At 41.0% G+C, this 27944-nt stretch overlaps 1 protein-coding gene across 2 annotated transcripts in view; it reads left to right on the top strand.

Annotated features, from left to right (window-relative positions):
* Positions 1 to 27944, top strand: part of ATL2 (atlastin GTPase 2) — a 223932-nt gene that overhangs the window by 44685 nt on the left and 151303 nt on the right. For both annotated transcript variants that reach the window (XM_082249141.1, XM_082249140.1), the window contains exons 2-3: positions 14487 to 14740; positions 19982 to 20116. In XM_082249141.1, the coding sequence (XP_082105267.1) occupies positions 14487 to 14740; positions 19982 to 20116 (389 nt within the window). The remainder of the gene's footprint in view (positions 1 to 14486; positions 14741 to 19981; positions 20117 to 27944) is intronic.

Below are 27944 nucleotides of genomic sequence, written 5' to 3'. Positions count from 1 at the left end.
ATCTGTCACCAACGCTTCCTCCGCTGTGCCGTGGAAGAGGAGCATTATCAGTTTGTGGCGTTACCCTTTGGTCTCGCCTCAGCTCCTTGGGCCTTCACAAAGATGTTGGCTCCCATGCTGGCGTTGTTACGTCAGCGAGGAATGGGCTACCTGGATGACCTTCTCTTGCGAGCAGAGCCTCCTACTGCTCTGATGGATGACGCGTACATCACTATATGGACTCTAAGGGAGTTTGGCTAGCTTCTGAATTTTTCAGAAGTCTGCTCTGGTTCCTTCCACGAAACTGGACTATCTGGGTCTGACTCTGGACTTGGCTCAAGCCAAAGTGTTTTCTTCCTCTAGACTAACTCCAGAAGTTGCATGCTGCAATTCATTTCTTGCAGTCCAACAGGTGGTCGTCCCTCCAGACTTGCATGAGGGTGCTGGGCCTGATGGTTTCTACCTTCGAAGCAGTCCCGTTTTGCACAGTTTCATACGAGGTCCCTGCAAAGGGAGATCTTGGCCAAATGGGTGTCCGAAGTCTCTGGACAATCAAATCCAGCTGAGCTGAAAAACAAAGGGGTCTCAATCTGGTGGCTTCGCTCTTTAGCTTTTCGCCAGGGCAAATATTTTCTCCCCCTGTATTGGACAGTGGTCACCACGGATGCCAGTCTGTCCGGTTGGGGAGGTGTCTTAGGTCAGAACTCTGCTCAGGGAGTTCAGACACTGGAAGAAACCAAGCTCCCGATCAATCTCCTGGAACTCCAAGTGATCAGGCTGTGCCTGAATAACTGGACGGATCACCTTCAGGGGTGTCTGGTGCGAATCCAATCGGACAATACCACGGCCATGGCTGCTGTCAATCGCCAGGGTGGAACAAGAAGTGTTTTGGCAGCTCTGGAGGTAGTCGGCATCCTTCGGTGGGCAGAACATTTCGTTCCGGCCCCCTCCGCCGTACACATTCCAGTGGTGGAAAATTGGCAGGCGGATTATCTCAGTCGGGAGATGCTGGACCAAGGGGAGTGGTCGCTACATCCGGAGGGGTTTGTTTATCGGCTTTGAATCTGTTGGCTTCTTGGCTCAATGGGAAGGTGCACAGGTTTGTGGCACGGTCATGGGATCTGCTAGCAGATGCCACAGACGCGCTGGTGGCCCCCTGGGTCCAGTATTGTCTGATTTACGCCTACCCTCCTCTCAAGCTTCTGCCGAGACTCTTGCGCAGGATCGAGGCAGAAGGAATTCCAGTGGCCCTGTATTGGCTTCACTGGTCTTGGTACGCCGATCTGATGCAGCTGGTCGCCGACGCCCCTTAAAGACTACCTTTCAGGGGGGGATCTGCTGTCCCAAGGGCCAATCTTCCATCCTGCTTTACAGTTGCTAGCTTTAACGGCCTGGGGTGTTGAAAGCCATGTGCTGAAGGATAGGTTTTTCTGAATCTGTGATTCCTATGCTGTTAAAGGCTAGAAAATCTACCTCCTAGGAAGCGCTACCATCATACTTGGAAGATGTACATTGCATGGTGTGAGTCTTTTGGGGTTCACCCTCATCCTTTCCCTATGAAGGTGCATTCTACGTGGGCGCTCAGTGCTTCTTGGGCCTTCCGTCATCAGGTGTCAGTAATGCAGGTGTTCCAAGTCTGCTACTTGGTTGTCGGTGCACACTTTCACAAAATTTTATAAAGGGGATCTGTTGGCATCTGCAGATATCTCTTTTGGCCGCACGGATTTGCAGGCTGCTCCCTCTTTGGTGGTGTAATGTTTTTCAGGTGGGCTCCAGTTGTTTTTGGTTAAGCTTCTGTTACCTGGTTGGCAACAGTTTAGCCTTGGGAATTTTTTTCCTTGCGGTTCCCACCCCTTTGACGCTGCTTTGGGACTTCCCAATGGTCAAGAAGATCAGGAGCTGTATCCGTCAATGAACGAAAGAGAAAATGGGATTTTTGACTTACCGTACTGTGATGTTCATTGACGGATACAGCACCCACCCCTCTATTGGAGTCGTAATACTTCTGCTTGTAACAAAACTGAGTACCAATAGTAGAGGGGTTGTATACCTCCTTGGACTGCCCATAGGCGTAGTCAACTTCTTTTCCTACCTAGTGTCCTAAACTTGTAGGGGGCAGTATAACCCAATGATCAGCAAGATCAGGAGCTGTGTCTGTCAATAAACTTCAGAAAAATAGATTTTACGGTAAGTCAAAAAATCCCATTTTTCTGACACTTGTCGCTTACAAGTTTAAAATCAGTATTTTTTTTTCTAGAAAATTACTTAGAAACCCCAAACATTTATTTTATATCTATCTATCTCTATAGCTGTCTCTATCGATCTCCTCCATTTTTTTTTTTGTTTTGTTTTTAGCAGAAACCTAGAGGAAAAAATTGCAATATTTTATGTTACACTGTATTTGCACAACTTTTTTGGGGGAAAAAAAACTAAACAGTAAAATTAGTGCAATTTTTTTGTATACTGTAAAAGATGTTGCACTGAGAACCGTGATATTTATTCTAAGCAAAAAATTTGATTCTCATTTTATCCAGAATCGTGCAGCTCTAGGTCATAGGCAGCATTCCTCCCCCTCCAAACACAGGGAGTTGATTTGATGCCAAAGAGCTTGATTTTGATCTAATCTGACCACTACACTTTCACCCAATTCTCCTCCTCTGAATCATTCAGATGTTTATAAGCAAACTTCAGATGGGTCTGTACAAGTGCTTTCTTGAGCAGGGGGACCTTGCGGGCGCTACAGGATTTCAGTCCTTCACAATTTAGTGTGTTACCAATTGTTTTCTCTGTGACTATGGTCCCAGCTGCCTTGAGATCCTTGACAAGATTCTTCGGTGTAGTTCTGGGCTGATTCCTCACTGTTCTCATGGTCATGGAAACTCCACGAGGTGATATCTTGCATGAAGCCCCAGACCGGGGGAGATGTCAGTTATTTTGTGTTTCTTCCATTTGCGACTAATCGCACCAACTGTCACCCTCTCACCAAGCTGCTTGGCGATGGTCTTATAGCCAATTCCAGCCTTGTGTAGGTCTATAATCTTGACCCTGACATCCTTGGACAGCTCTTTTTTGTCTTGGCCATGGTGGAGAGATTGGAATCTGATTGCTTTTGTGGCCAGGTGTCTTTTTATACAGGTAACAAGCTAAGAGTAAGGAGCACTCCCTTTTGAGAGTGATCCTAATCTCAGCTTATTACCTGTATAGAATACACCTGGGAGCCAGAAATATTGCTGATTGATAGGGGATCAAACCCTTATTTCACTCCATAAAATACAAATCTGTTTAACTTTTCTGAAATTCGTTTTTTTTTTTTTTTTCTCACTGGAAAAATAAACCTACCATTACAATATAGGCTGATCATTTCTTTGTCAGTGGGCAAATGTACAAAATCAGCAGGGGATCAAATACTTTTTCCCCTCACTGTACAGGCATCAAGCTCTTGGGTATTTCATTTCATTGGCTAGAATAAATTATTTATTCTGGCCTTGTAATGCTCAGGCAGTAGCGTTTAATGGTGGCTAATAAAACCATCTTTTTATCTTGCAATTCTTTAATATCTTGACACAAATTCTACATTGCCCAATTTCTTTAAAGTTGTGATTATGTGACTTTCATGATTCAGTACTTTCTAGTTCTATCAGATCATCTTATCGTGTCGTGTAGACTAGAAGGTGTGAACTTCAACCTATCATATGTGATGTGTTGTCCTAGCTTAAAGGCTGAATATTGGTTTTACAATTCAAAGTGTGTGGCCAGGCAGTATATTTGTGATGTCTGTAGGAGTTTTGCTCTTTCAGAGAAGCTTTGCTGGATATGACAGCTTTTTCATGGGAAACCAGTGCTTGGACTGCTTCTACTTGGGGTGTAAATATGGAATGATGGAATACAGAGGTGAGTTGTGGTAGGTACTTTCTGCTGTAAGGACTAATTAAATAGATCAATACTTTCATCATATTAAAACAGGCAATTATTATTTTAAAGTATAACTAAAGATAAAACGTTTTTAAGTTTTTGGATAGAGTGAAGAGGGATTAGAACACTTGTCAATTTTTATTGTGCCCTGTTAAGGAGATTCGCCTTCTCTTTTTGATCTGTTTCCCATGTTAATTGAAAGTGGAAGGAAAATCCCATATTTTTGGGTTGTCCCCAGGAAAGTAATGGAAGAGCAATATTTTAATGGGGACAGTAGTTCTAGTGACCTGGTGATACCCACAGAATTCCCCTAATTATACAGCAGTGGTTCTCAACTTCGGTCCTCAAGACCCACTAACAGGCCAGATTTTAAGTATCACCTTGGGGAGATGCAAACTAGAATACTGCAGTCACTGAGCAGCAAAATATATCACCTGTCATGTATTTCAGTTATCTTGCAAACCTGGCCTGTTGGTGGGTCCCAAGGCCCGGAGTTGAGAACCACTGATTTACAGAGATTTCCTCTCACTTCTTGTTTTGTCTATGGGACAGGAAGTGAAGGGAAATCTCCGTAATGGGAAACCGATGACGAAAAAAAATTGTTATACCCTTCTTTGCTCCTATCCAAAAAAAAAAAAAAAGTTGCCTATAGCTTTACTTTAAGAATCCAAAAACCAACAGGGTTATTCTTCCAAAGCAAGACTAGCTAAACTAGACTCATTCTACCTAAATTTTGGACTATTGATCCAATCTGCACTATGTCAGAGCTGTAAACCTTAATCAGTGAGATTTATGGAAGTTGTGGTTTTAAGGTACAAAAAATACAGTATACCTGTCATGATTATAGTAAATTTGGCTGAGTAAGAAAAAAAAGAATTGGCCACCATGAATACCATGTTAATTGCTTAAACTGTTCAGTTGTATATAAAAACATGTCTAATCCAGACATTTATTTCTAAAAAAAAAAAAAAATTTAAATTGACTGTATATTAGACTTTCTTAACCAATAACTTGAATCAGAAGAAGGAAGCATCTTTGTGAGCCGGTCAGGCTTGGTACATTGGACAGTGCTGTTAGTCAAACACTGGGAAGTTTGAGAGCAGGAGAGAAATCGCAAGTATGCTCCTCATTCGGCAAAAGATGAGCTCAGTAGTTTTCTTTTAATTGCTGATCACATTGAACAGTAGATCACTATTATAAGGCCTCTTGCACACAGGTGTAAAGTCACTTTTTTTTCTTTTTTTTTTTTTTTTTTAATGCGTATAGCGTTTTTGTAGTCTGTGGAACCACACACACACTGCTTTGTAAAAATGAGTAATAGAGCAGGAGTACAGAGCCTCAAAACAAAATTGGAACATTTTACATTTGAGTTCAGTAACTTGTGTATGCGTGTTTTATACACCTACAGTATATACGCCTATATTGCAATACTGACAATGAAGATTTTGACTCTTGCATAGCCTTACGTGCCATTTTTATATAAGATCTTTATGAAACCTTTTACTCAAAATCCTGTGCATAAGGCCTCTTGCACAAAGGAGTAAAAAACTATCATGTTCTTTAGTGATCTGGATAAAGACTCATTGTAGTCAATGGAACCATGCACACAGCTGCATAAAGAGCAAGAAGTACAGAGCTGTAAAACAAGAATAGAAAATTTTACATTTGACTGCAGTCATTTATGTGCGTATATACTGGCAATGAAGCACAATTTTACACGTGCGCACCTTTTTATGTGCATTTATGCAAGGTCTTTATGAAACATTTCATTCACTTTTTTGTCAACAAGATTTTGAGTATAAGGCCTATTGCACATTGGAGTAAAAAAAATGCCTTGCTTTTTAAAGATCTCAAATCGGATGCATTGCAGTCTGACACAGTGCACACTGCTGAGTAAAGATCAGTAAAGAAGCGCAGAGGCGTAAAAAATAGTTTTCTGTTATTATCAACAGTAATGTACATCTATAAGCCTGTATATTCCAGTACATGCACGCAAAGATAGACACATAGATGTAAAAAGGAGCACTTGTCGAAATCTGGTTCCCTCTTGCTGCCTCCTCAACCTGCAGGAAGGGGATTGGTTGGAAAGTGAAGGGTGGTGATCAGAGTGCCAGGAAGGGGACAACTTATTGTGGTGGTCAAAATTCACAATGCTTGGAACCAATTCCCCTGTGTCTGTCCTTAAAGTGCATCGGCTTCTCCTTCTCTTCCTCCCTGCTCACTTTCAGTCGCTATAGGGGCAGCCACACAGGGATTGTTTACAAAAATTTGCCACCCACACCCCTTCCAGCACCCCCATCCTTGCAGCTATGATCCCCCTGTGTGCCACCCCCACCCATCCTCTTGCAGCCCTGGCGACTCTCCCCCCCCCCCCCCCCTCTCCCCACCTCTCCTCTCCCACTGGCTGCTGCAAAGCACACATGGTAAGACAGGCACATCAGGAATATCAAAGTTTGGGGTAACCTATACTTTAATGTAATTAAAGTGACTCTGTAAATGTTCAGATATAAAAATAACAAACCTGTTATACTTGCTAAAACCATTGCAGCCTTGATCCTCCTCTTCTGGGTTACCACGCCAGTGCTTCTGGCTTCTCCCTCCCTCCCCCAGTGAGTTCTCCTATAGCAAGCCGCTTGCTATGGGGAAACTTGTGCCGGCTTTCCACCGAGCAGGCTCTGTGTGTCTAAATGACACACACAGCACTGCTTGGCCTCGTCCCCCACTCCCTCATCTCCCTCATTGAAACAGGCAATTATTACTTTAAACCAAACACATCAGCCAAGCGCTCACTCCAGTGGGGATGATAGGCGTGCCGCTGTCCTCAAGTAGGGAACTCCAACGTTTGCACATGAAAAAGGAGGCGACACAAACACCTAGTGCATTACCCGTGGTCACCTTAAAAATGTTTTATTAAAATACAAAAAACATACTCCCAAACGAGAAGTGTAAAATAGCATTACGAGGGTCTGCCACACGTAGTATGGATCATGTCCCTGTAGATAGGGCCGCTGTGGACATGATCCATTCTACGTGTGGTGGACCCTCGTAATGCTTTATTACTCTTCTTGTTTTGTGAGTATTTTTTTTGTATTTTAATAAAACCTTTTTAAGATGACCACGGGTAATGCACTAGGTGTTTGCACCTCCTTCTTCTTTTTCAATTATTACTTTAAAGTATAACTAAAGATAAAACCTTTTAAGTATATTTTGGATAGAGTGAAGAGAGATTAGAACACTTGTCAATTTGTATGGCTCCATGTGCCTTGTGAAGTAGATTCGCCTTCTCTTCTTGATCTGTGTTTACCATGTTGAAAGTGGAAGGAAAATCCCACATTTTTGGGTTGTCCCCAGGAAAATAATGGAAGAGAAATCTTTTAATGAATATTTTAATAGATGCCAATGGCTCCAGGTGCTGCCTCTGGCCAGTGAGGGAGAGAGTGGATAGAGCCTCTGCTATCGTGCACATTGCTGGATTGAGATTGGGCTCAGGTAAGTACACGGGGGGGGGGGGGGTCTTGGTGGAGGACCTGAATACTGAAGGTTCTTTAATGCAGAAAATGAATTGGGGTAAAAATCTCCAGCCTTTAGAACCACTTTTTAAATCAAGTGATACTCAAACATCTAAATCCCAAGAAAGCCATTGTGCGACTTCCTTAACCCAGAAGTTATGGCATAATGGGTTTGAGTTACTAAAACTGGAAAGTGCAAACTTTGATTTCTATGCAGAGCTGCACCCATCAGCTTCCAGTTTTTTCAAAGCATAATTGAACAAGCTGAGGTTAAAAACGTATTGGCTACAATGCACAGCTGCACCAGATTTTGCACACTCCAGTTTTAGTAAATCTCCCCCAATGGGTTTTTAATTTACTCTTAGTCCTTCATGCCTGAATAATTTTCAGTCCAAATCCACGGAAGATGGGTCAGTCATATCAACAAATAGATGTTGTTGGCACACTCATCTGTGCTTGTTGGTCTTTGTATGCTCAAATATTTCTCTGGAAGACCCTGTAACCTATTTTGGTTGGTCACCCAACAAAGTATTCTGTGGAATTTCTGCTACTGTAGTACTGTGGCGGCTGTATTTCAAAATTGGAAAAAAAATTGCATCTACAGACTCCAGTAAAACCATTGGCAGTGTTCCTATGATCCCAGCTCATGATAGAAACAATTTAATGAACTGCTAAGATGTGCTATTGCTACCAGACTGTCTGCTCAAGACAGAGAACCCAAAAGGTTGGGTCCCATCTAACCTTGTGTTTGGATTCTCCTATACCCCTCATTTCTCCTTTAGTTCACTGTTCTAGATCCATACGTGTTTACGATATGACTATACGATCTTTGTAGAATCATCCTAAGATTTTCCAAAGCTTTGCTATATTGGCTTTTACCTAGTCTAACCAACAAGTTTGTATCCATTCAGGCATGCCCTTGCACTACATAGATCTAAAGAAGATTGTAAAAATGGATTCTAACGTATGTGGGGAGTGTTAGTCAAGCTGGAAATATCAGTTTCCTAGATAGCAGTCTGTTTTGAAACCCTTTTTTATTATCTGCCTTTTCAGTTTTTCAAGTTTGAAATGCAATTTCTTTACATATGTTCCTTTTATCAGCATTATGCTTTATAGTGATAACCAAAGCTGTTTCATTGCTTAGGAGCATGTGGTTAAATATAAGTAAAATCTCTTGTCATAATTGGCTTAATATGTTCATTTCTGTTAAAAATCTGACCAAGTAGTGCAGTTCTCCCATGGTGTTAAATTATGGCATAATTGGGTTAACTCTACACTATATGAGCAGGGAAATGTAGTCTATTTTCTGCTCTGTTCTCCAGTCCTCTGTCCTAATCAAATTGACTGTTTGCATATTGTGGTAGCAGCACATCCCAGAGGAATGCAAAGTCTTAAGCAGAACTTGCTGCTATTTCTGTCTCCTCTCTGAAGGATAGAAATAGTACTATGAAAGCGCTGCTGCTTATAAGGACTACTAGCTTGCCGTTTCATGTATTCTGTGTGGTTGCAATAATCATCTTTAGTTGTGTACCAAATATCATCTGCAAAATGTAATTATCCGATGGTAACAGGCTTAAAGTGTCCTTGAAATTAGATCAAATACCTAGAAGCATATCCTGGATGAGAACTTGCCTAAACTCAGCAGTGTTTGATGCCTAAGTTAGGTATACAGTACTATGCCTTGGGTCAAACTAGTGCTTGTTTAAGCCACAAGTGAAATACTGCCCTATTGATGCAGCTGTTGCCTCTGCTGATCACCAGGCCTTAAGTTCTGCATTGATAGGCCATGATTTAAGGTAGCAAGGCTCCTTGGAGTGGCACGTTAGCCCCAATGTTAATCGCGCAGACTGTACACTTGGAACTAAGCTGTTGACAGTATAGGAGGACATTTTCCCACATCTTTTAGTTCCAGGTATACTGGTGCAGAATGGGCAGACTTTTTTCTTTTTTTTCCCCAGGACCACTGCACCTAGTCTTGGTGTGTCTGATGTGGCTATGGCTCCTGTTCCTGGTAATGTTGTATCAAAGCTAGCCAGTCACATTGGCAAGGAGAGGAGCATACAACAGTTGGCCTAGGGAGGAAAGATATATAAATGTGGCCCTGCAGATCATTCCGCTTCACAACTCCTTCCCTTTTGTGGGCTTTATTAAACCCCACACCAATTCAGTCCTTTGACAACCCAAGATAAATCCCTTTTTTAGTGCAACTGCGTCTCAGCTAATCATACAGCTGCCTAGATCCTCCCCATTGTGGGTACAGATGCAGCTAAGATATGTTTTCTTAATAGAAAAAGATTGAGGTATTTTAAATCAGTTTTCTAATGCTGGAGCAGCATCCAGTGCAGTCAGCCCGAGGTTTGTTACAGTTTAAAGGGCATAGCATACAAATCCTTTAATGATGAGCTACATGCGCTGCACAGTGAGGTGAATTCGGTATCTCTTAGTCCCGTAATCAGTTGAAGTGGCCCAAAGGACTTTAAAGAGAGAAACCGCTGACCACATGGTGTATATATAAAAAATATAAAATAATTTTTAATAATCAAATACAGTCATATAAACATTAAAAGCACAAGCATTATGAAAAATTCAAGCAGGTGCAATAATAAAATAAAGTAATGGAGCAACTGAAGGGACTCAGTTGCTATCAGGTACTGCAATGTGTGCTGAAATCCTCTACGTGTTTCGTGGGAGATACTCGCTTCATCAGGAGGTCCATAGGAACAAATCTATAGATAACAAATGCTTTAAAACAAAGAGGAATGAGAAAAAAATAAAAATAAAATCCGGACTTACATTAGGAAGGAAAATATCTGTGTATTGTCCTAGGTATGAGTTGAACTTTAAACAGATCCCGGCTTCAAGTCATATCGAGTGTAAATGGCTGGAATGCTGGACAAGGAGAGCCATAGGTCACTTAATTTCCCTCCCAGGCGTTGAGAAGGGGAGGGGGAAACCATCAGACTCCACTAAGCAAGTAGAAAATATTCCTCACTACAGAGCAGTGGAAATTGGTATCACTCCTGGAATTAAAAGTGAATATATGTGACATATGGGCGTGACTGAATAATTATATTCCCATTAACAAAATAGGAAAAGGAAGTGAAACCATATAGTAAGAAATCCAGTGCTGCGTGAAGTAGTGGAGAAGGAAAGTCCAAGAACTGGTGCAATGGTAAACTAGTAAAAGGAATATCTGAGTGTTGGTGAATTTTTCCTCAGGTGCAAAATACCTGTTAGTCAGTGATACCAAATCAGACAATATAAATAGCTATGTATATAATGAGATCAGGCAGACTCAAGATGGCTGAATCATAGTGACCTGATTTTATTACAGCAAGTTGGAGTTTAAATATACTCAAAAATGGGTTTGTCATTAAGATCTGACGTACAAGAAATGGGTTGTTATTAAAATCTTTTGTCCAATCATGGTTAACAATTATGGTAAGCATAGGGTTAATCTATATTGTTATCTTCCGTCATCAGGGAATTTTCTTGGTGATGCTCATCGAGAAGTTTCCCAAGGGACTTTTATCGGTCAGCTGTCCAGACAGAGTTCCTCTTATACAAATATTTCAGCCAAGAGCTCACTCCAAAGGGGAAGACTGGCGTGCTCTCCTCAGGCAGGGAACTCCAAAACGGGTGCATAAAAGAGAGGACAAGGAGGCGCAAACACCTAGTGCATTACCCGTGGTACTGTATAAATTTTTTTTTTAATAAAATGCTGAAAGCATACTCTCAAAACATGAAGAAATAAAATCTTATTACAAATTCCCGTCACACGTGTGCTGGAACATGTCCTTGAAAATGCGACCGCTAACGCGTTTCGGGAGTCAAGCTCCCTTCTTCAGAGCTGGTCATGACATAGCAGATTGAAGTGTATATATAGAGAGTAGCTCAATGTTCCTCCACCTTTTTCCCTCCCTTTCCCCTCCCCCCAGAGGGAGGGGGGCGGGACCGTCCATTGTCAACGGACCCACTCCTAATAAGCCTATATACCTTAGCCCTCATTATCTTTGTGGCCACTGGTTGTTTGCTTTTTCTTTTTCCGGGTCCCGGAAGTCACTATCTTCCGAAGGGTTATGCATTCTATAGAGCTAGAATACACAGAATCGGCTACATTCCGGCATGCGAGGGGCCCTGAGAGTGAAAAGACGAGCGGCCAGCACTGGGGCACTGTCACAATGTTTAGTACAAGTGGACATGAGCAGTTACAAAAGAGTTCTGGGAGGGGTAAGTCATTAATAACACTCAAGGCTTAATCTGCACATCAGAAAAAGCATACCCAGAATGCGCACACGATTTTATGATATTACAGATCATTTGTCTGTACAATCACTCGGGTGCTGTTCCTGGCTCACATTCCCTGCTCTGTGGACCCCTTTGCTGGTTGTTGATATAAGTTCTAAAGGCCGTTTTTATTTGAACTGTTCCATGAAACCTACAACCAATGGCCACAAAGATAATGAGGGCTAAGGTATATAGGCTTATTAGGAGTGGGTCCGTTGACACTGGACGGTCCCGCCCCCTCCCTCTGGGGGGAGGGAGGGGAAAAGGTGGAGGAACATTGAGCTACTCTCTATATATACTTCAATCTGCTATGTTATGACCAGCTCTGAAGAAGGGAGCTTGACTCCCGAAACGCGTTAGCCGTAGCATTTTCAAGGACATGTTCCAGCACACGTGTGACAGGAATTTGTAATACGATTTTAATTTCTTCATGTTTGTGAGTATGCATTCAGCATTTTATTAAAAAACATTTTATACAGTACCACGGGTAATGCACTAGGTGTTTGCGCCTCCTTTTCCCTTCTTTTATGCAGAGTTCCTCTTATGACAGATACGGGAATATTGTTGCGGTTAGGAACATCTCAGCTTATATATATTTTTAGCTTTTGCAAGCTCAGTGACACATGTAAAGAAATCAAAGACAAAATGAGATTAACTCGAAAGACATTTTGTTGAAGTCAACCATTTTGTATGCCAATCAAGGCATCCTGTATATTTAAATGCCAATCAAGGTATCCTGTATATGCCACCTCACTGAGTAAAAACACATGTATAAAAATGTATAGAGAAAAAAGAGGATATGTAAACCATCCATGGAAGTAAAATCGGTGTTGAAAAAGCATTGGAAAGAATCAAACACATGAGGCGTTAGGCCCCGTTCACATTGCCGCGATCCGACTTGGGGGGGCGACCTCTGAGGTCGCGGTGCGAGCAGCGCGCCGCGACCTCGGAGTGGCCGCCACGGACTTCATAAAATTGAAGTCTATGGCGGTCGCCCCAAAAAAGCTCCGGACCCTTTTTCTAAGTCGGAGCGACTTGTGTCGCTCCTTTTAGAACAGGTCCGCAGCTTCCCTATGGGAGACGACCTACGGCGACCTGTGAGGCGACCAGGTCGCCTCACAGGTCGCCTTAGTGTGAACTGGGGCTTACTGCGCAGTGATGTAGGAGCCAAAACACCAAACAGGTGCTAATGGAAAATAAACACTAGTGCCTAGTGAAACAAAAGAAAAAACAAACAAAAGTGATGAAGCTATGAAAACAAAGCAGTGAAAAAGCATAGTAAACCGTATAAGACAAGACAAATATTTCAGACGATGTGTTGGTGTTTTGGCTTCTTGGTGGCATCCCATAAACGCCCAAGCCCATCTCTAGTTCTGACAGGGGGACTGCCCCCTCACCTAATCAAACTGAACAGTGCTGGCAGCCATTGGCTGGTCGGAAGCTGGTTTTCCAGCATGCCCGTTTTTACAGAAGTCGGTCTCAATGATAGACCGAGCGCTTCACACACAGGACGAAAGTGGGCCAGTTCCTGCCGAACCGACTGATTTTCGGCCTGTGTGTACAAGGATTAAGAGAAGGGTAGGGGGAGGAGCATCGCAGAATAGATGACCTATCAACAGGCAAATTGAATGGCCACTCAAAGGTCTAGAGAACAGTGATTGAAACCAGAGGGCATGAATTTTCAAGATCACACTAGTTGGTTAGAACATTGGAAGTACATTTGATGACCTGATAAATATAGTTTTAAAGTACTTCAATATTTTGTAGGGAAAAATTTTTTGTATTCTGCTCCCTCAAATATCCTTCTCACTGTGGTTGGAAACGAACATTGATTTGACCCCACTAATGAACATTATGCTAGTGGCATGGCCAACTATTGGTTTGCTAGACAAGTACTACTAAACGTGTGCTAACTTCCCGTGGAAGTGCTGCAGTCAAATGTGTATTGTAGTTTTATGATTTCTGTGACACAAAAATGGCCACTGTTTGTCTCCTAGAAAATGGTGTTTGCCAAGGTAACTGAGGCTGGAAATGTATAGGCGCTGACATGGGCTAAAATCAAAGCATATGTCACTGGTGACACCTTTGTCTTACTACATTACTGAGATGATTTGCTACAAGTCCCAGCATGCTGTACTAGTGGTTCCTACATCTGTGTACTACTACAACCACCAGTATACCTAACTTGTCTCTTGCTTTAGAATGAAAATAAAATGCAAGCATGCCTCATTGGCATCTCTCCTGTTTCTCCTACACAGTTTTTATGAATGCTGATGTCTGTCTTCACCTTTCTGATCTGTGTGTGCGCGACAGCTTTGCTGTTGGTTTTAAAGGGTTTAAAGTTTGCTCTGCCAAGTAGCTGTTCCAGGACCTTTTTTTATATGTATACATGCATAAATGTGCAAATGTTTCAACTCCTAGTATTTAGCTCTGTCTGTATTCTGATGTATTGTGATTTTCTATTAAATGTTAGGATTGTATAGTTTTGTTTTAAAGTTTATAGCCTTAAATACCTGTTAATAAACAGTTGTCCTTCACCCTTTTAGTTAATTGATTTTGGGTTTTTTGGAATATTTTATTTTACTTTTAGCTCTTTTTTTTTTTTCCCATGCTCTGTGAGAAACCTATTTTTTCTTTTTATGGCCTGCAATTAGCCAGCATTGGATGCAGAGTCATCATTCTTGGTATTTGTGTACTGCAATCCGTAATATCACTTTGCCTCTAGTCAGCTGACCATGTGTTGCTTCCAAAGTGGTTATCTTTTCTGAGGTAGCAATCATTTTTTTTTTCTCTTTGCAGATGAAAATAATGTGGAAGACTTCCAGCTTGGTTCAGACTGTGACGCTGAGGTGATGGACAAGCCATGCCCCATCCAGATAGTCTTGGCTCACGAAGATGACCATAACTTTGAGCTTGATGAAAAGGCCCTGGAGCGTGTTTTGATGCAGGAACACATACGTGATTTGAATGTGGTGGTTGTGTCTGTAGCTGGTGCTTTTCGCAAAGGGAAATCTTTTTTGCTCGATTTTATGCTTCGATTTATGTATAGTCAGGTAAAGATATTTTGTCTTTCTTTGCGGTCCTATTCATACTTTTTTGCATGGGTTTTCAAGCATTTTTTGACATGCTGCAAAAGCATGGCCATTTAGTAAACCAAAAAATATACCAGTTTGATTTTTTTCCCCAGCACACTACAGGCAATAAAGAACATATGCCTTTCTGTGCACTGAGGGGCAGGTATTATTTTGTTTTAACTACATGTGTGGTGGGTTGCCTTTTAAAAATGCCATATCTTTTTGTTTTTTCTGTATGTAAATTCATAGAGGGCTTCCCACATTACCCTAAGCTTGCATGTTTTTCACTTCAGTGTCTCCCTTATGTTGTCTGTTTTGTACTCTTGAGATGCTATAGAAGCCATACTGTATTGCTCAACTGCATACAATACTAATTCCTGCAGATTAGTGCGAAATGGATAGCCAAAGAGTACCAGACAATAACCACTTGACCTTCGGAAGATTTATCCCCTTTTATAACCAGGCCATTTTTTGCGATACAGCACTGCGTTCCTTTAACTGACACTTGTGTGGTAATGAGCACGGTTCATAAATGAATGTCCTTTGTGATTTAAAAAAAAAAAAAAATAGAGCTTTACTTTGGTGGTATTTGATCACCACTGCGTTTATTTTTTTGCGCTGTAAACAGAAAAACAACCATAAAATTTTGCGCTCATGATATACCACAATTCAAATGAAAGCTGCACCATAACGTGAGATATTTTTAACAATATTGTAATGTGTACAAACATACGTGTTGCGCTGTAAATTAAATTAGGCAAAAAAGTCAGAGTGTCAAAGGCAATGAATCCCAAATAAGTTAGATTAGGTGAAAAGGAAATCTTGCATTCCAAAATCAAAGTAGAATCCCTCCATGAGAATTCACCGTAACCACATGTAAGAATGTACTCTTATTAAAGAGCATTGACCTCTTATTTCCGAAATCCTTCCATCATCAAAGCCCTATCTGTCAACAGTTTTTACCACTTAAGGACCGCCCCATGTACATTTACTGCAGCAGGGCAGCCCTTAAGCGCAAAATCACGTACCTGTACGTGATTTTTTTAGAAGGGCTCTAGGGGGCATGTGCGTGCCACCGGAGCCGCACTCCCGATGTGATTGGACATAGCAGGAGCCAATCAGTGCGGCCGCTGGCCACCCGCGATTGTTCAGGAGAATGACTATGTAAACAAGGCAGACCACCGTTCTGTCAGACAGGAAGAGAGTGATCTTATGTTCCTACTAATCAGGAACACAGCTCTCTCTTCCCGGAGCAGACTTAACCCTTTGATTGCCTTGGTGTTAAACCCTTCCCTGCCTGTGTCATTCATACATCACTGTATTGGTGTCACTGGTCCCCAAAAAGTGCCGCTTAGTGTCAGATTTGTCCGCCACGAAGTCGCAGTCCCGCTTAAAATCGCCGCCATTACTAAAAAAATAAATAGTCCATAGTTTGTAGATGCTATAACTTTTGCGCAAACCACCCGCTATACATTTTTTGAGATTTTATTTATTTATTTTTTTTACCAAAAATATGTAGCAGAATATAAATTGGCTTAAATTGATGAAAATATATATATATATAATTTTTTTTTTTTTTTATTATTGGTTTTGTTTTATAACCGAACATAAAAAAATATATTTTTTATTTTGTTTATAGTGCAAAAAATTAAAAACCACAGAAGTGATCAAATGCCACCAAAAGAAAGCTCTATTCGTGGGGAAAAATGGACATCAATTTTTATTTCGGTACAGTGTTGCACAACCGTGCAATTGTCAGTTAATGCAAAGCAATGCCGTATCGCAAAAAATGGCCTGATCATTAAGGTGGTAAAACCATCTGGAGCTGAAGTGGTAGAAGTGGGTTTAATACCACTTAAGTACAGTTTTTGCAAGTACAGAAAAATACTTGTCGACCCTACAAGAAATCCAGTGTCCTCATAACCTTTTTGCACCAAATTAAAATCTTGACCAATGTTATGACAGTGCTGCTTTTCATAGATCATGTAATTGTGCGTTGTCACCAATTAAAAATGGGTGAAACGCCAAAAAAATTAAAGAAAATATGTAGCCACCACATCTGTGGACTTTAGTAAGTTGAAATATGTTACATTTTTTGTCCCTGCACTAAGATATACTTTAAATGACCTGGGCCGCCAGAGAAAAAAACTTTTCACGCCTAGTTCAGCAGCATTTCAGCCTTGAACGTCTGTTCCTGAAATGCATAGACGTGTAGTGGAGAGACTTATTAATCATGCAGCACATAATAACCTTTTATGAGAATTTCCAATGAACTAATAAAAGTATAAAATCTTTGTAAATTCAGTACACCGCTAAAAGTACAGTAAATAGTAATGGGTGCAGCCATTTAAGGGGATTTTATAACCTTTTAAAAGTGCTGAAAACAATAAAACAAATCCAGCCTGTAAAAGAAGCTTGTTCTGATGAGGTGTCCCCTGCGGGGTGGTGGTGTTGCTCCCTCTGATCACTATATTACTATGGGACCCAGGCCCTGTAAAAGAAAAAAAAAAATTAAAAAGCAGATGAAATACTCACTTTCTAAAATATGTACAGTATGTGTGAGTGTGAGAGAACCTTGTTAATTAGCAATAATCCAAACTTCACCCAACACCAATAGGTATTTCATGCCATTATGTCAAGGACCCTGTAAACAAATAGAGCCTCTCCTTAAAGATAAACTTCACTCAGGTTTAAAAGAAATTGCCAATTGCAACTACTGCAGTTGCTAACTTTTAAAAAAAACAGATACTTACTGGCACATGGAGTCCAGCACGATCTTCCCCATAGTCGATTCTTCTTAGCGCTGTGGGTACCCAGCCTGCCATCTTGGGTTTGGGAGCCAGCTATGACTCCCTGATGATTCACAGCCAGCTGCCCATTGAGCATGCGGGAGATCGTGTGGCACAGAACGACTGGTCCTCCAGCTTCCTATGATGTATGACATTATCCCAAGAGGCTGCAACTTGCGTCAATCCATGCCAAAGGTTACGTCGTCCATGCCAAGGCAAGGTTTAAAGATTTAGGATCAGATACCCGTCAAAAAAAGGTACCTGCTCACCAGGAAACAGAAGAAACCTTCAAATTTGTTGTGGAGAGGATGAGTGGTACTTTTCACTTTTGAGTGAAGGTCTGCTTTAGGACCTTGTTTTACCTAGTAGGTCAATGCCACTTGCGACTTTCTTTTAGGCTAAAAGTCTGGTCTGAACTCATTTTGCTCAAGTAAACTTTCATGCAAGAAGCGTCTTGTCAGGATGCCCTGTTGGGGGTTGGAGGGTTAACAGTAACCTTTTTATCCTGGGCAAAGAAGGCCTGAGCTCCTGCATGTATGCTTTTTGGCTCTTGAGTCAAAAAAGAGAGTTCATCTGTCTTGGGCTCTAAGTCCAAACTAAGTCCCAATTCTCTCTGAAAAATTGGTCCTCAAAATCCACCAATTCAGGGAGCATGCACCCCCCCCCCCCCCCCCCAAGGAGGTGGGAGATGTATGTCAGCCTTATCGCCATCTGGTCACAGGAAATTCAAGATGTTTGGATTTAGTGTTGTATCCAGTGGCTTTGAAGTAGAGTTTTAAGTCTTTGCCTCATGCTGTCATCCTTGCTACTCTCTTCACAAACAGAAAGATCTATATGCTGTTTCGCAGCAGCTCCTGTCTCAATTGGTAATTTCCCCCTTTTCAAATGAGGATAGTCCAGGGGTTCTACTAGAACCGGTTTACTGTCCCCAAGGCAAACCAAGGCATTTGCCCATTCTGGATCAAAGGATTCTCAACAGATTCCTTTGAATATAGTAAGAGGATCAATGCAGGGGTTTGATAGGAGTGAATCAATTCAAAATCCAATAAATAAAAATAAAATAAAAAAATAAAATAAAGAAAAAGCTGCCAATCTTAATCGGTGTCCCCACCGTGAATTGATATGTGTATGATGTAAAAAATCGGCGCTAATTCAAAATGTGATAAACACTGTGACAATAACGATGTGCTCTATGTAATTGAGCAATGATGCAAAAGGATAAAAGTATTCAAGGTGAAATCAACACTCAATCAAAAACTGTAAAACTAAGAATCTATACACACATACGTTTTTTCATCAATTTTTTTATCACAGATTTTCATCATCATTCATTTACAGTTGTATTGATTGCCATTTATTATCGATTTTAATGATCAAAAAATATGGTGCAATCCCACAGAAGATGATCAATAAAATTGATAATAAATGGCAATAATCAATACAACTGTAAATGAATGATGAAAATCTGTGATAAAAAATTGATGAAAAAACGTATGTGTGTATAGATTCTTAGTTTTACAGTTTTTGATTGAGTGTTGATTTCACCTTGAATACTTTTATTCTTTTGCATCATTGCTCAATTACATAGAGCACCATCCACGGTGGTGGACATCGTTATTGTCAGTGTTTATCACATTTTGAATTAGCACCGATTTTTTTACATCATACACAACAGATTCCTTTAGATTCCACATTAGAATCAGCCAGTTTCCGTAATGGCCTCCAAGGATGCCTGTTTACACATGTCTATCTTACTGCCTTATCAACAACACTTATGCATTTTGCTGTGAGCATGCAACATTTTCAATTTGTTGCCATACCCTTTTGCCTTTCCATGGCACCTGGGGCCAAAGTAGTTGCTCCTGTCCTAGTGCTACTTCGTTCTTGGGGTATTTGAAAAATGGGATACAATAAGAGTTCCAGCACACAGCTGAAGCCAGTTCTTTTAATTTTCCAGTATACAGCTAAAATCCAGAGTCTGATAGAGTTAGCAGACTCTAGATTTTCGCTGCATGCCAGAAAATAAATAGTTGTAACTTCAGTGCAGGAACTCTTATTGCACCTTCAGGTGTCTGGGTGAATCAAAGTCCTTCATTGCACCAGTATATCCCTGTAATTTTAATATTATACAGGGATATGGAAAATTGTAGACCCTCACATTGAACTGGATGGACTGGTGTCTTTATTCAGTCTTATCAGCTATGTAACTGTGAAACTTTGTTGGTGAGGTTGAGCAGATTGTATACAACTTTCATTCATCCACCTAGTGGGATATCTCAATGACCTCCTCTTGAAGGAACATTTATAATCATAGCATTTATAGCCACACCTCTATAAATTTCCCATAGGTTCAATAATTCTGAAAAGACAACCTAGACTAGTGACTGTAAAATGTAAGAAGAAATGATTCATCATTTTTTTTTTTTCCCAGAGCGCATCAAGTTGGATTGGTGGAAGTTATGAGCCATTGGTTGGGTTCACGTGGAGGGGCGGATGTGAACGAGAGACCACGGGTATACAGATCTGGAGTGAAGTGTTTGTTGTTGAAAAGCATGATGGATCCAAAGTAAGTGCTATGTATAGCTACTGACAAAGTCTTTCACTAATACAATATGTTTTAAGGTCTACTTCTCTGATTTGTCATAAAGGAAATGTTTCTTGACCATACCTGTGTCTCTAACCTGCACCTAAATGCACATTATTGTGCTACTCTGACTCCTGCAATATTCTTGAAGCCAGAGATACGTGCAAAGTTGTTGTACTAAGGTCCCATTATTATTGTAGCAAACTTTGGCTAATTAAATATCCAAATCATATGAACGACAGTAGCTTGCATGATTGGTAGGTATTCGGTTTCAAATGCTACTTTATGCATTGACATACCTCCTTAGACTCAGTCTGTCCTGAGAGTATGGTCACCTGGTGGCATCCAAAGGCAGCTTAACTCTTCAGTAAGATGAAGAAGTTGAATTCAATGCAAATTTAATTTAACTTATTGTACTACATAGGATGATTTTCCAGTCTTTGAAAAAGGCATCGACTTTCCTAAGCTCTTTCTCTGTGAAGTACCAACACTGACTGAGTTAACATGGTCTAGCTAGGACTGAACAAACTAGTCCTAAACAGGAGGGGAGGACAGAGGGAGATATCAAACTGCAAAGTAATAAGCTGTAGAGGTTCTGTAGTGCCACAAAGCCTGCATATTAAAGAACAATAGTATCCCTATTGAAAGATGAAAGCTGGCACTCCAACGTGGGAATGTACAGAAGACTTTATTGGAAACACGGTTTTACAAAACCTGCTTTTTGCGTTTTTTGCACATGCATTTTTCATGCATTTTTTTTAGGCCAATGTGTTTGGCATAATAAAAAAACGCACTACATACTTCTTCAGCTTCCCCATTGAAATCTACTTAAACAAAAACGCACAGTTTTGCTTTTAAAAAGCCCCTGACCCTTTCCAAAAACGCAGTAGCTGAAAAAAGCATAGATGTGAATGTGTCCTATAAGAAACCATGACAAGTGGACTGTAGTGCGTTTCTGCGAAAAGCATTAAAAAAATGCGCAGGTGTGAACCAAGCCTTAAAGCATCCAACAGTGTAGTCAGTTTATATGTTTCTGCTCATAGGGGCCTTAATCAAAGCTAATTAAACAGCACAACCTTACCTGTATTTAAAAGTACCGACTCTTCTGAAAGGTGTTAGGTTTCTGTGCAGAGCTGACCAGAAATCAACCCTGAAGTGTGTTACTGGCTGAATCACCAGGTGAAATAAAATAAAGGGAATTAAAAACATGAAAAAGGAAAACGAATGCAGCCCCACATCTAAACATTAAGCAATATATTACATTTTTGGTTTTGGGCTTAATACTGCTTTAACTTAATAGTGTGGCTTTAGGTGCATTTTTAACCACTTTCCGACCACCTGCCGCCTTTGTATTGCGGCAGGGTGGCTCTCCTTCGCAAACCAACATAGACCTATGTTGCTCGCGGGCGGAAAACTAGGGGGCGAGCGTGCCGGCGCTCCCGCCTCCACTTGGCAGCGGGGAAGCCGATGCACAGGTCGGGCGACTCCGATTGCCAGCCTGACACCAACGATCGTTCTCCGCTGAGAGAGGACGGTCGGCTGTTGTAAACACAGCCGGCCGTCCTCCCTGAAATGGTCACAGAGCTCATGTGATCCCTAATTATAGGAGCACATGTCTTAATGGTCATTTCACAAGCCATGCCCCTCCACAGTTAGAATCACTCCCCTAGGCTCACATTTAACCCATTGATCACCCATAGGGTTAACCCCTTCCCTGCCAGTGTCATTATTACAGTAACTGTGCATATTTTAATCACTGATTACTGTAGTAATGTCACTGGTACCCCAAAAGTGTCAAATGTCAGTTAGGGGTCTGATCTGTCTGCCGCAATGTCGCAGTTCCGCCAAAAATCACAGGTCGATGCCATTACTAGTAAAAAAAAAAAAAACCAATAAAAATGACCTAAATCTTTCCCGTAGTTAGTAGACGTGACAACTTTTGTGCAAACCAATCAAAAATACGCTTATTGCGAATTTTTTTTTTTTTTTTGCGCAAAAAATAAAAATCGCACAGGTGATCAAATGCCACCAAAAGAAAGCTCTTTTTGTGGGGAAAAAGGACATTAATGTTGTTTGGGTACAGCGTCACACGACCGTGCAATTGTCCGTTAAAGTAACGCAGTGCCGAAATGCAAAATAGGGCCTGGTCATTAAGGGGGCAAATCCTTCCTGTCTTAAAGTGGTTAACGCTGCTTTTTCTTCCAATGGAGCGAGTCCTGTGTGCAGGAGGCATAAGGAAAAATAAGCAGATTTGTTTCACTTCATTTAAGACTGTCGAGCATTAATTCTCCAGCTTAATTTATGTGCTGCTTCCTTTTACAAATGGGTAATAAGAGCTCCACTTGGCAGACCTTAGGGTCACATCAAGTGCACATGGCTTAAATATTTGAGAGGCTTTCCTGCTGGAAGATTCCAGTAGCAGAGGCTGCCACTCTGTGGGCAGGGAAAGGAAGAAATAATATAAAGGCATGGGGAGGCTTGTGATTCTAGATGGTCCAACTGACCTTTTTATTTTCCATTATGTATTGCTGACAAATCCTGTTATGTTTACAAAGAACACCTGACAGAGCAAAAGGGAGGCTGCTATTGCTGACCTCTTGAAAATGCCAGTTGCCTGCCTTTGACAGCAATAGTTTGAGATGCAGACCCTGAACATGTATGCAGGTAATGAGTTCTGACTTCATTCTTGTTTGAATGCATACCTGTTCTGAGTCTGTTACTCTGGAAATGCTGAAGCAGTCAGGCATCTAGCATTTTCAGGAGGAGGTCAGCAGTGGCATGTTTGTTCTATAGAGCGTAGCCTAGTCACTGTTAATATCAATGTATCAGTTAATATCAGTGTTTCTCAACCTTTCTCTTTCATTCTTTAAAGGACACAGCTCCTGATTCTTCTTAATTATTGGGTTATACTGCCCCTTACAGGAGTAGGAAACTAGGCAGGAAAAGCTTGACTACGCCTATGGGCAGTCCCAGGGGTATACACCCACTCTCAGCTATAGGCACTGTTTTTTCTGCCTAGTCAGGAGTAAGAACCTAGTTCGTTGCTGAGCTCTCTGGTCCTTGCAATTTTTGTCATTTTTGTTACCTTTTTTTTTTTTTTTTAATTATTTTGTTCCTGTGAGAACTACAGTCTATTTTCGCTCACAGACAGACCTCACAAAGGGTTGTCCACTTCTTCTGCGACCATTTCTAGATGGATCAGACAAACAATGGTTCAGGCCTATTGCATCAGGGGTCAGGTTCCTCCTTTCCCTCTTTAGTCGCACTGTACTAGGGTGCTTGGTTTCTTTAAGCATCAGTGACGCAGGTTTTGCTAGGCGGCCACCTGGTCATCAGTGCACACTTTTTGTAGTGGTTGTGTTGGCATCTGCAGATGCTTCTTTTGGCCGCAAGGTTTTGCTGGCTGCTGTTTAGAGGACCTGGTACTCTTTGAGGGTGTATTTGTTTTTTAGGTGAGCTGCGGTTGTTTATGGCTGCGCTCTGTTACCTGGTTGGCCATGGCTAGCCTTGGGAAATTTTTTTCTGATATTTTCCCACCCCTCATGTTTAACACTGCTTTGGGACGTCCCAATGGTTAAGAATCAGGAGCTGTGCCCGTCAATGAACGAAAGAGAAAATGGGATTTTTAACTTACCGTAAAATCCATTTCTCTGATGTTCATTGACGGACATAGCACCCACCCTTCTGTGGAGTTGGCTTTCTTCTGACACTGCTTGTAACAAAACTGAGTACCTATAGCAGAGAGTGGGAGTATACCTCCTGGGACTGCCCATAGGCTTAGTCAAGCTTTTTTCTGCCTAGTGTCCTACTCCTGTAGGGGGCAGTATAACCTAATGATTAAGAAGAGTCAGGAGCTGTATCCGTCAATGAACGTCAGAGAAATGTATTTTACGGTAATTCAAAAATCCCATTTTTTTTCAGTCAAGGCACTCTTTAAAATTTTATAGACCATCTCAAGGCACCCGTTAAAATTATGGACAGTCTCGAGGCACCTCATTCTAAAATGTGAAAAAGTATCCTATTAGCTTTATATAATGTAGCAACATCCACACGCAGGACACCCAACGTTACAGGGGATTTATTCTCCCAAAGCAAATACACTTTTGCACACTGGTACTGACTAGTATTCCAGTGTTTCTCTTCTCCCTCAATTCCTCTCCATCAGTCAGCGAATGTCACCCCATTACTGATGGAGGGGGGCACAGGAGAGCCAAACATAGATGCTGTGTGAAGCAACAGACAGCCTCCTTTTTTAACTGATGACATCATTGGTTGTTAGGATGCCAGTGTCTAGAAAGTCATAATGGTGCTTAATGAAAACCTGTGGCTTTTTGTAACTAAAAAGCAGGCTTGAGCCACCTGCTGATTGTAATACAATTTGTTTAAACATTTTTAGGCATTTTACCAAGGCACCCTGAATTGAAAAAGGCGGGTTTAGATGATGATCACAGGAAAGTAATGAAAACTTTTGGAAAGCTGCCTGGCCATACAGACATGTTCCTGCTAGAAATATACTCACGCTGTGTGGTCATGCTCCGATTAACCTTAGTGTGTTTCTGGTGGAAATTTACCCTGTGACCCCCAGCAATGCTTTATACTAAAAATATGCATACCTATTTCTTTCTAAGAAATATTTTTACAAGTAGTTCACCAAAGTTCTAAACCGAAAATTCAGGATGCTCTGCCAAAAACTGAAATGGACAGTTTAAAAAAATATATACTGTATATAAAATGTATATATGTGTGTGTGTTCAACTTTTTTAATTAAGATCATGAATTTAAAAAAAATATGATCCAGAAACGTAAAATAACCTTTATTGGAAGTAACACGCAACAATTTTAAACTAGACCCTAGCTATAAATGAAAAAGAGTAGGGGTATTTACACTTTTTTTTTTTTTTTTTTTTTTTTTTTAATTGATATTTATAATGAGATAAATAACATGCCAATCATATATAATACAGCTCTATAGTACAGCTCTTCTTGCCATTCAAGTTATGTGTGCGCCTTGTATATACTTAAATAAAATAGCACTACCATGTCAGTAATAACATACGACTGAATGCTATCTCTTTCTAAATAGCATGCATAATCAGTGTTGTATTTTATTCTTTGGTTGTCAAAACTTTTTTTTTTTTTTTGTATTTGATCACTACAGGGCTTTTTTATTTTTTGCATATGTTTTTTGAAAAATAAAAAAATATATTTTTTACTTTGTTATAAAACATAGCCAATAAAAGTTTTATAAATATCAAATTTCTTCATACATTTAGGCCAAAATTTATTCTGCTACATGTATTTGGTAAAAAAGAAAAAAAAAATCCCAATAAGTATATTTTGATTGGTTTGCATGAAAGTTTTATACTGTCTACAAACTATAAGATGTATACTGGAATTTGTATTTATCTTTTTTATACTCTTAATGGCAGGGATCAGCGACTTATAGCGGGACAGTGGGCAATCTGACACTGACTCTTTGTGGGAACTGGTTAACTGCCACTGACACTTATACAGCGTCCAGTGTTAATAATATACATGGACAATGTAATAATACTGGCTGGGAAGGGGTTAACATCTCCCAGCCATGAATCATTGGCCGGGAACCGCTGATCGGCATGTGTGCGCACACGCCCCCTATCCGGGAATGCAGAAACACGTGTATATATACATGATTCTGTGCAGTCGGCCGGTACTATAGCAGTAAAACCTACAGTCCGTGCTCGGCAAGTGATTAAGCTTGAGATGTAGAAATAAGGCTGTACTTTCTTAGAAACCAAAGTGTTGGTCTGGCTTTGTAAATGAAAAAAAATATATACAGGGAGTGCAGAATTATTAGGCAAATGAGTATTTTGACCACATCATCCTCTTTATGCATGTTGTCTTACTCCAAGCTGTATAGGCTCGAAAGCCTACTACCAATTAAGCATATTAGGTGATGTGCATCTCTGTAATGAGAAGGGGTGTGGTCTGACATCAACACCCTATATCAGGTGTGCATAATTATTGGGCAACTTCCTTTCCTTGGGCAAAATGGGTCAAAAGAAGGACTTGACAGGCTCAGAAAAGTCAAAAATAGTGAGATATCTTGCAGAGGGATGCAGCACTCTTAAAATTGCAAAGCTTCTGAAGCGTGATCATCGAACAATCAAGCATTTCATTCAAAATAGTCAACAGGGTCGCAAGAAGCGTGTGGAAAAACCAAGGCGCAAAATAACAGCCCATGAACTGAGAAAAGTCAAGCGTGCAGCTGCCAAGATGGCACTTGCCACCAGTTTGGCCATATTTCAAAGCTGCAACATCACTGGAGTGCCCAAAAGCACAAGGTGTGCAATACTCAGAGACATGGCCAAGGTAAGAGGCTGAAAGACGACCACCACTGAACAAGACACACAAGCTGAAACGTCAAGACTGGGCCAAGAAATATCTCAAGACTGATTTTTCAAAGGTTTTATGGACTGATGAAATGAGAGTGAGTCTTGATGGGCCAGATGGATGGGCCCGTGGCTGGATCGGTAAAGGGCAGAGAGCTCCAGTCCGACTCAGACGCCAGCAAGGTGGAGTACTGGTTTGGGCTGGTATCATCAAAGAGCTTGTGGGGCCTTTTCAGGTTGAGGATGGAGTCAAGCTCAACTCCCAGTCCTACTGCCAGTTTCTGGAAGACACCTTCTTCAAGCAATGGTACAGGAAGAAATCTGCATCCTTCAAGAAAAACATGATTTTCATGCAGGACAATGCTCCATCACACGCGTCCAAGTACTCCACAGCGTGGCTGGCAAGAAAGGGTATAAAAGAAGAAAAGCTAATGACATGGCCTCCTTGTTCACCTGATCTGAACCCCATTGAGAACCTGTGGTCCATCAAATGTGAGATTTACAAGGAGGGAAAACAGTACACCTCTCTCAATCAGTGTCTGGGAGGCTGTGGTTGCTGCTGCACGCAATGTTGATGGTGAACAGATCAAAACACTGACAGAATCCATGGATGGCAGGCTTTTGAGTGTCCTTGCAAAGAAAGGTGGCTATATTGGTCACTGATTTGTTTTTGTTTTGTTTTTGAATGTCAGAAATGTATATTGTATATTTGTGAATGTTGAGATGTTATATTGGTTTCACTAGTAAAAATAAATAATTGATATGGGTATACTGTATATTTGATTTTTAAGTTGCCTAATAATTATGCACAGTAATAGTCACCTGCACACACAGATATCCCCCTAAAATAGCTAAAACTAAAAACAAACTAAAAACTACTTCCAAAAATAGTCAGCTTTGATATTAATGAGTTTTTTGGGTTCATTGAGAACATGGTTGTTGTTCAATAATAAAATTAATCCTCAAAAATACAAATTTGCCTAATAATTCTGCACTCCCTGTAGATCTTAAAGCAGTTGTATCCTCACCGAAAAAAAAAAAAAAAAAAACCCTGCAGGACAAAGGCATATAATGAGCTAGTATGCTCATTATGAAATACTTACCTTAAAACGAAGCCCCGACACGGTCGCCAGGACACCGCTGAGGGAGCTGTTGTGTTCCCTCGGCGTCTCTTTCGGGTTCGGCGGCTCCAGGGCTGTGAGTGGCCGGAGCTGCGATGACGTCACTCCCGTGCATGCGTGCGGGAGTTCACTTTCTGGCAAGGAACCGGCAAAGAGCTCTCAAGGTCCTAAACCTTGCAGGTTTAGGAGATATTATTTGTACCTACAGGTAAGCCTTATTATAGGCTTACCTGTAGGTAAAAGGTGATGATACTTCAGCTTTAATTGTACAGTGCGCGTTTCATGAAGCCCCAGTATTTTGCAAGCATCATTGGGTGT

This window comes from Pelophylax lessonae (genome assembly GCF_965119305.1).
Source record: "Pelophylax lessonae genome assembly, chromosome: 3".
NCBI lineage: Eukaryota > Metazoa > Chordata > Amphibia > Anura > Ranidae > Pelophylax > Pelophylax lessonae.
The sequence above is the reverse complement of the archived record's forward strand: the minus strand, read 5'-3'. Positions and strand labels throughout refer to the sequence as shown.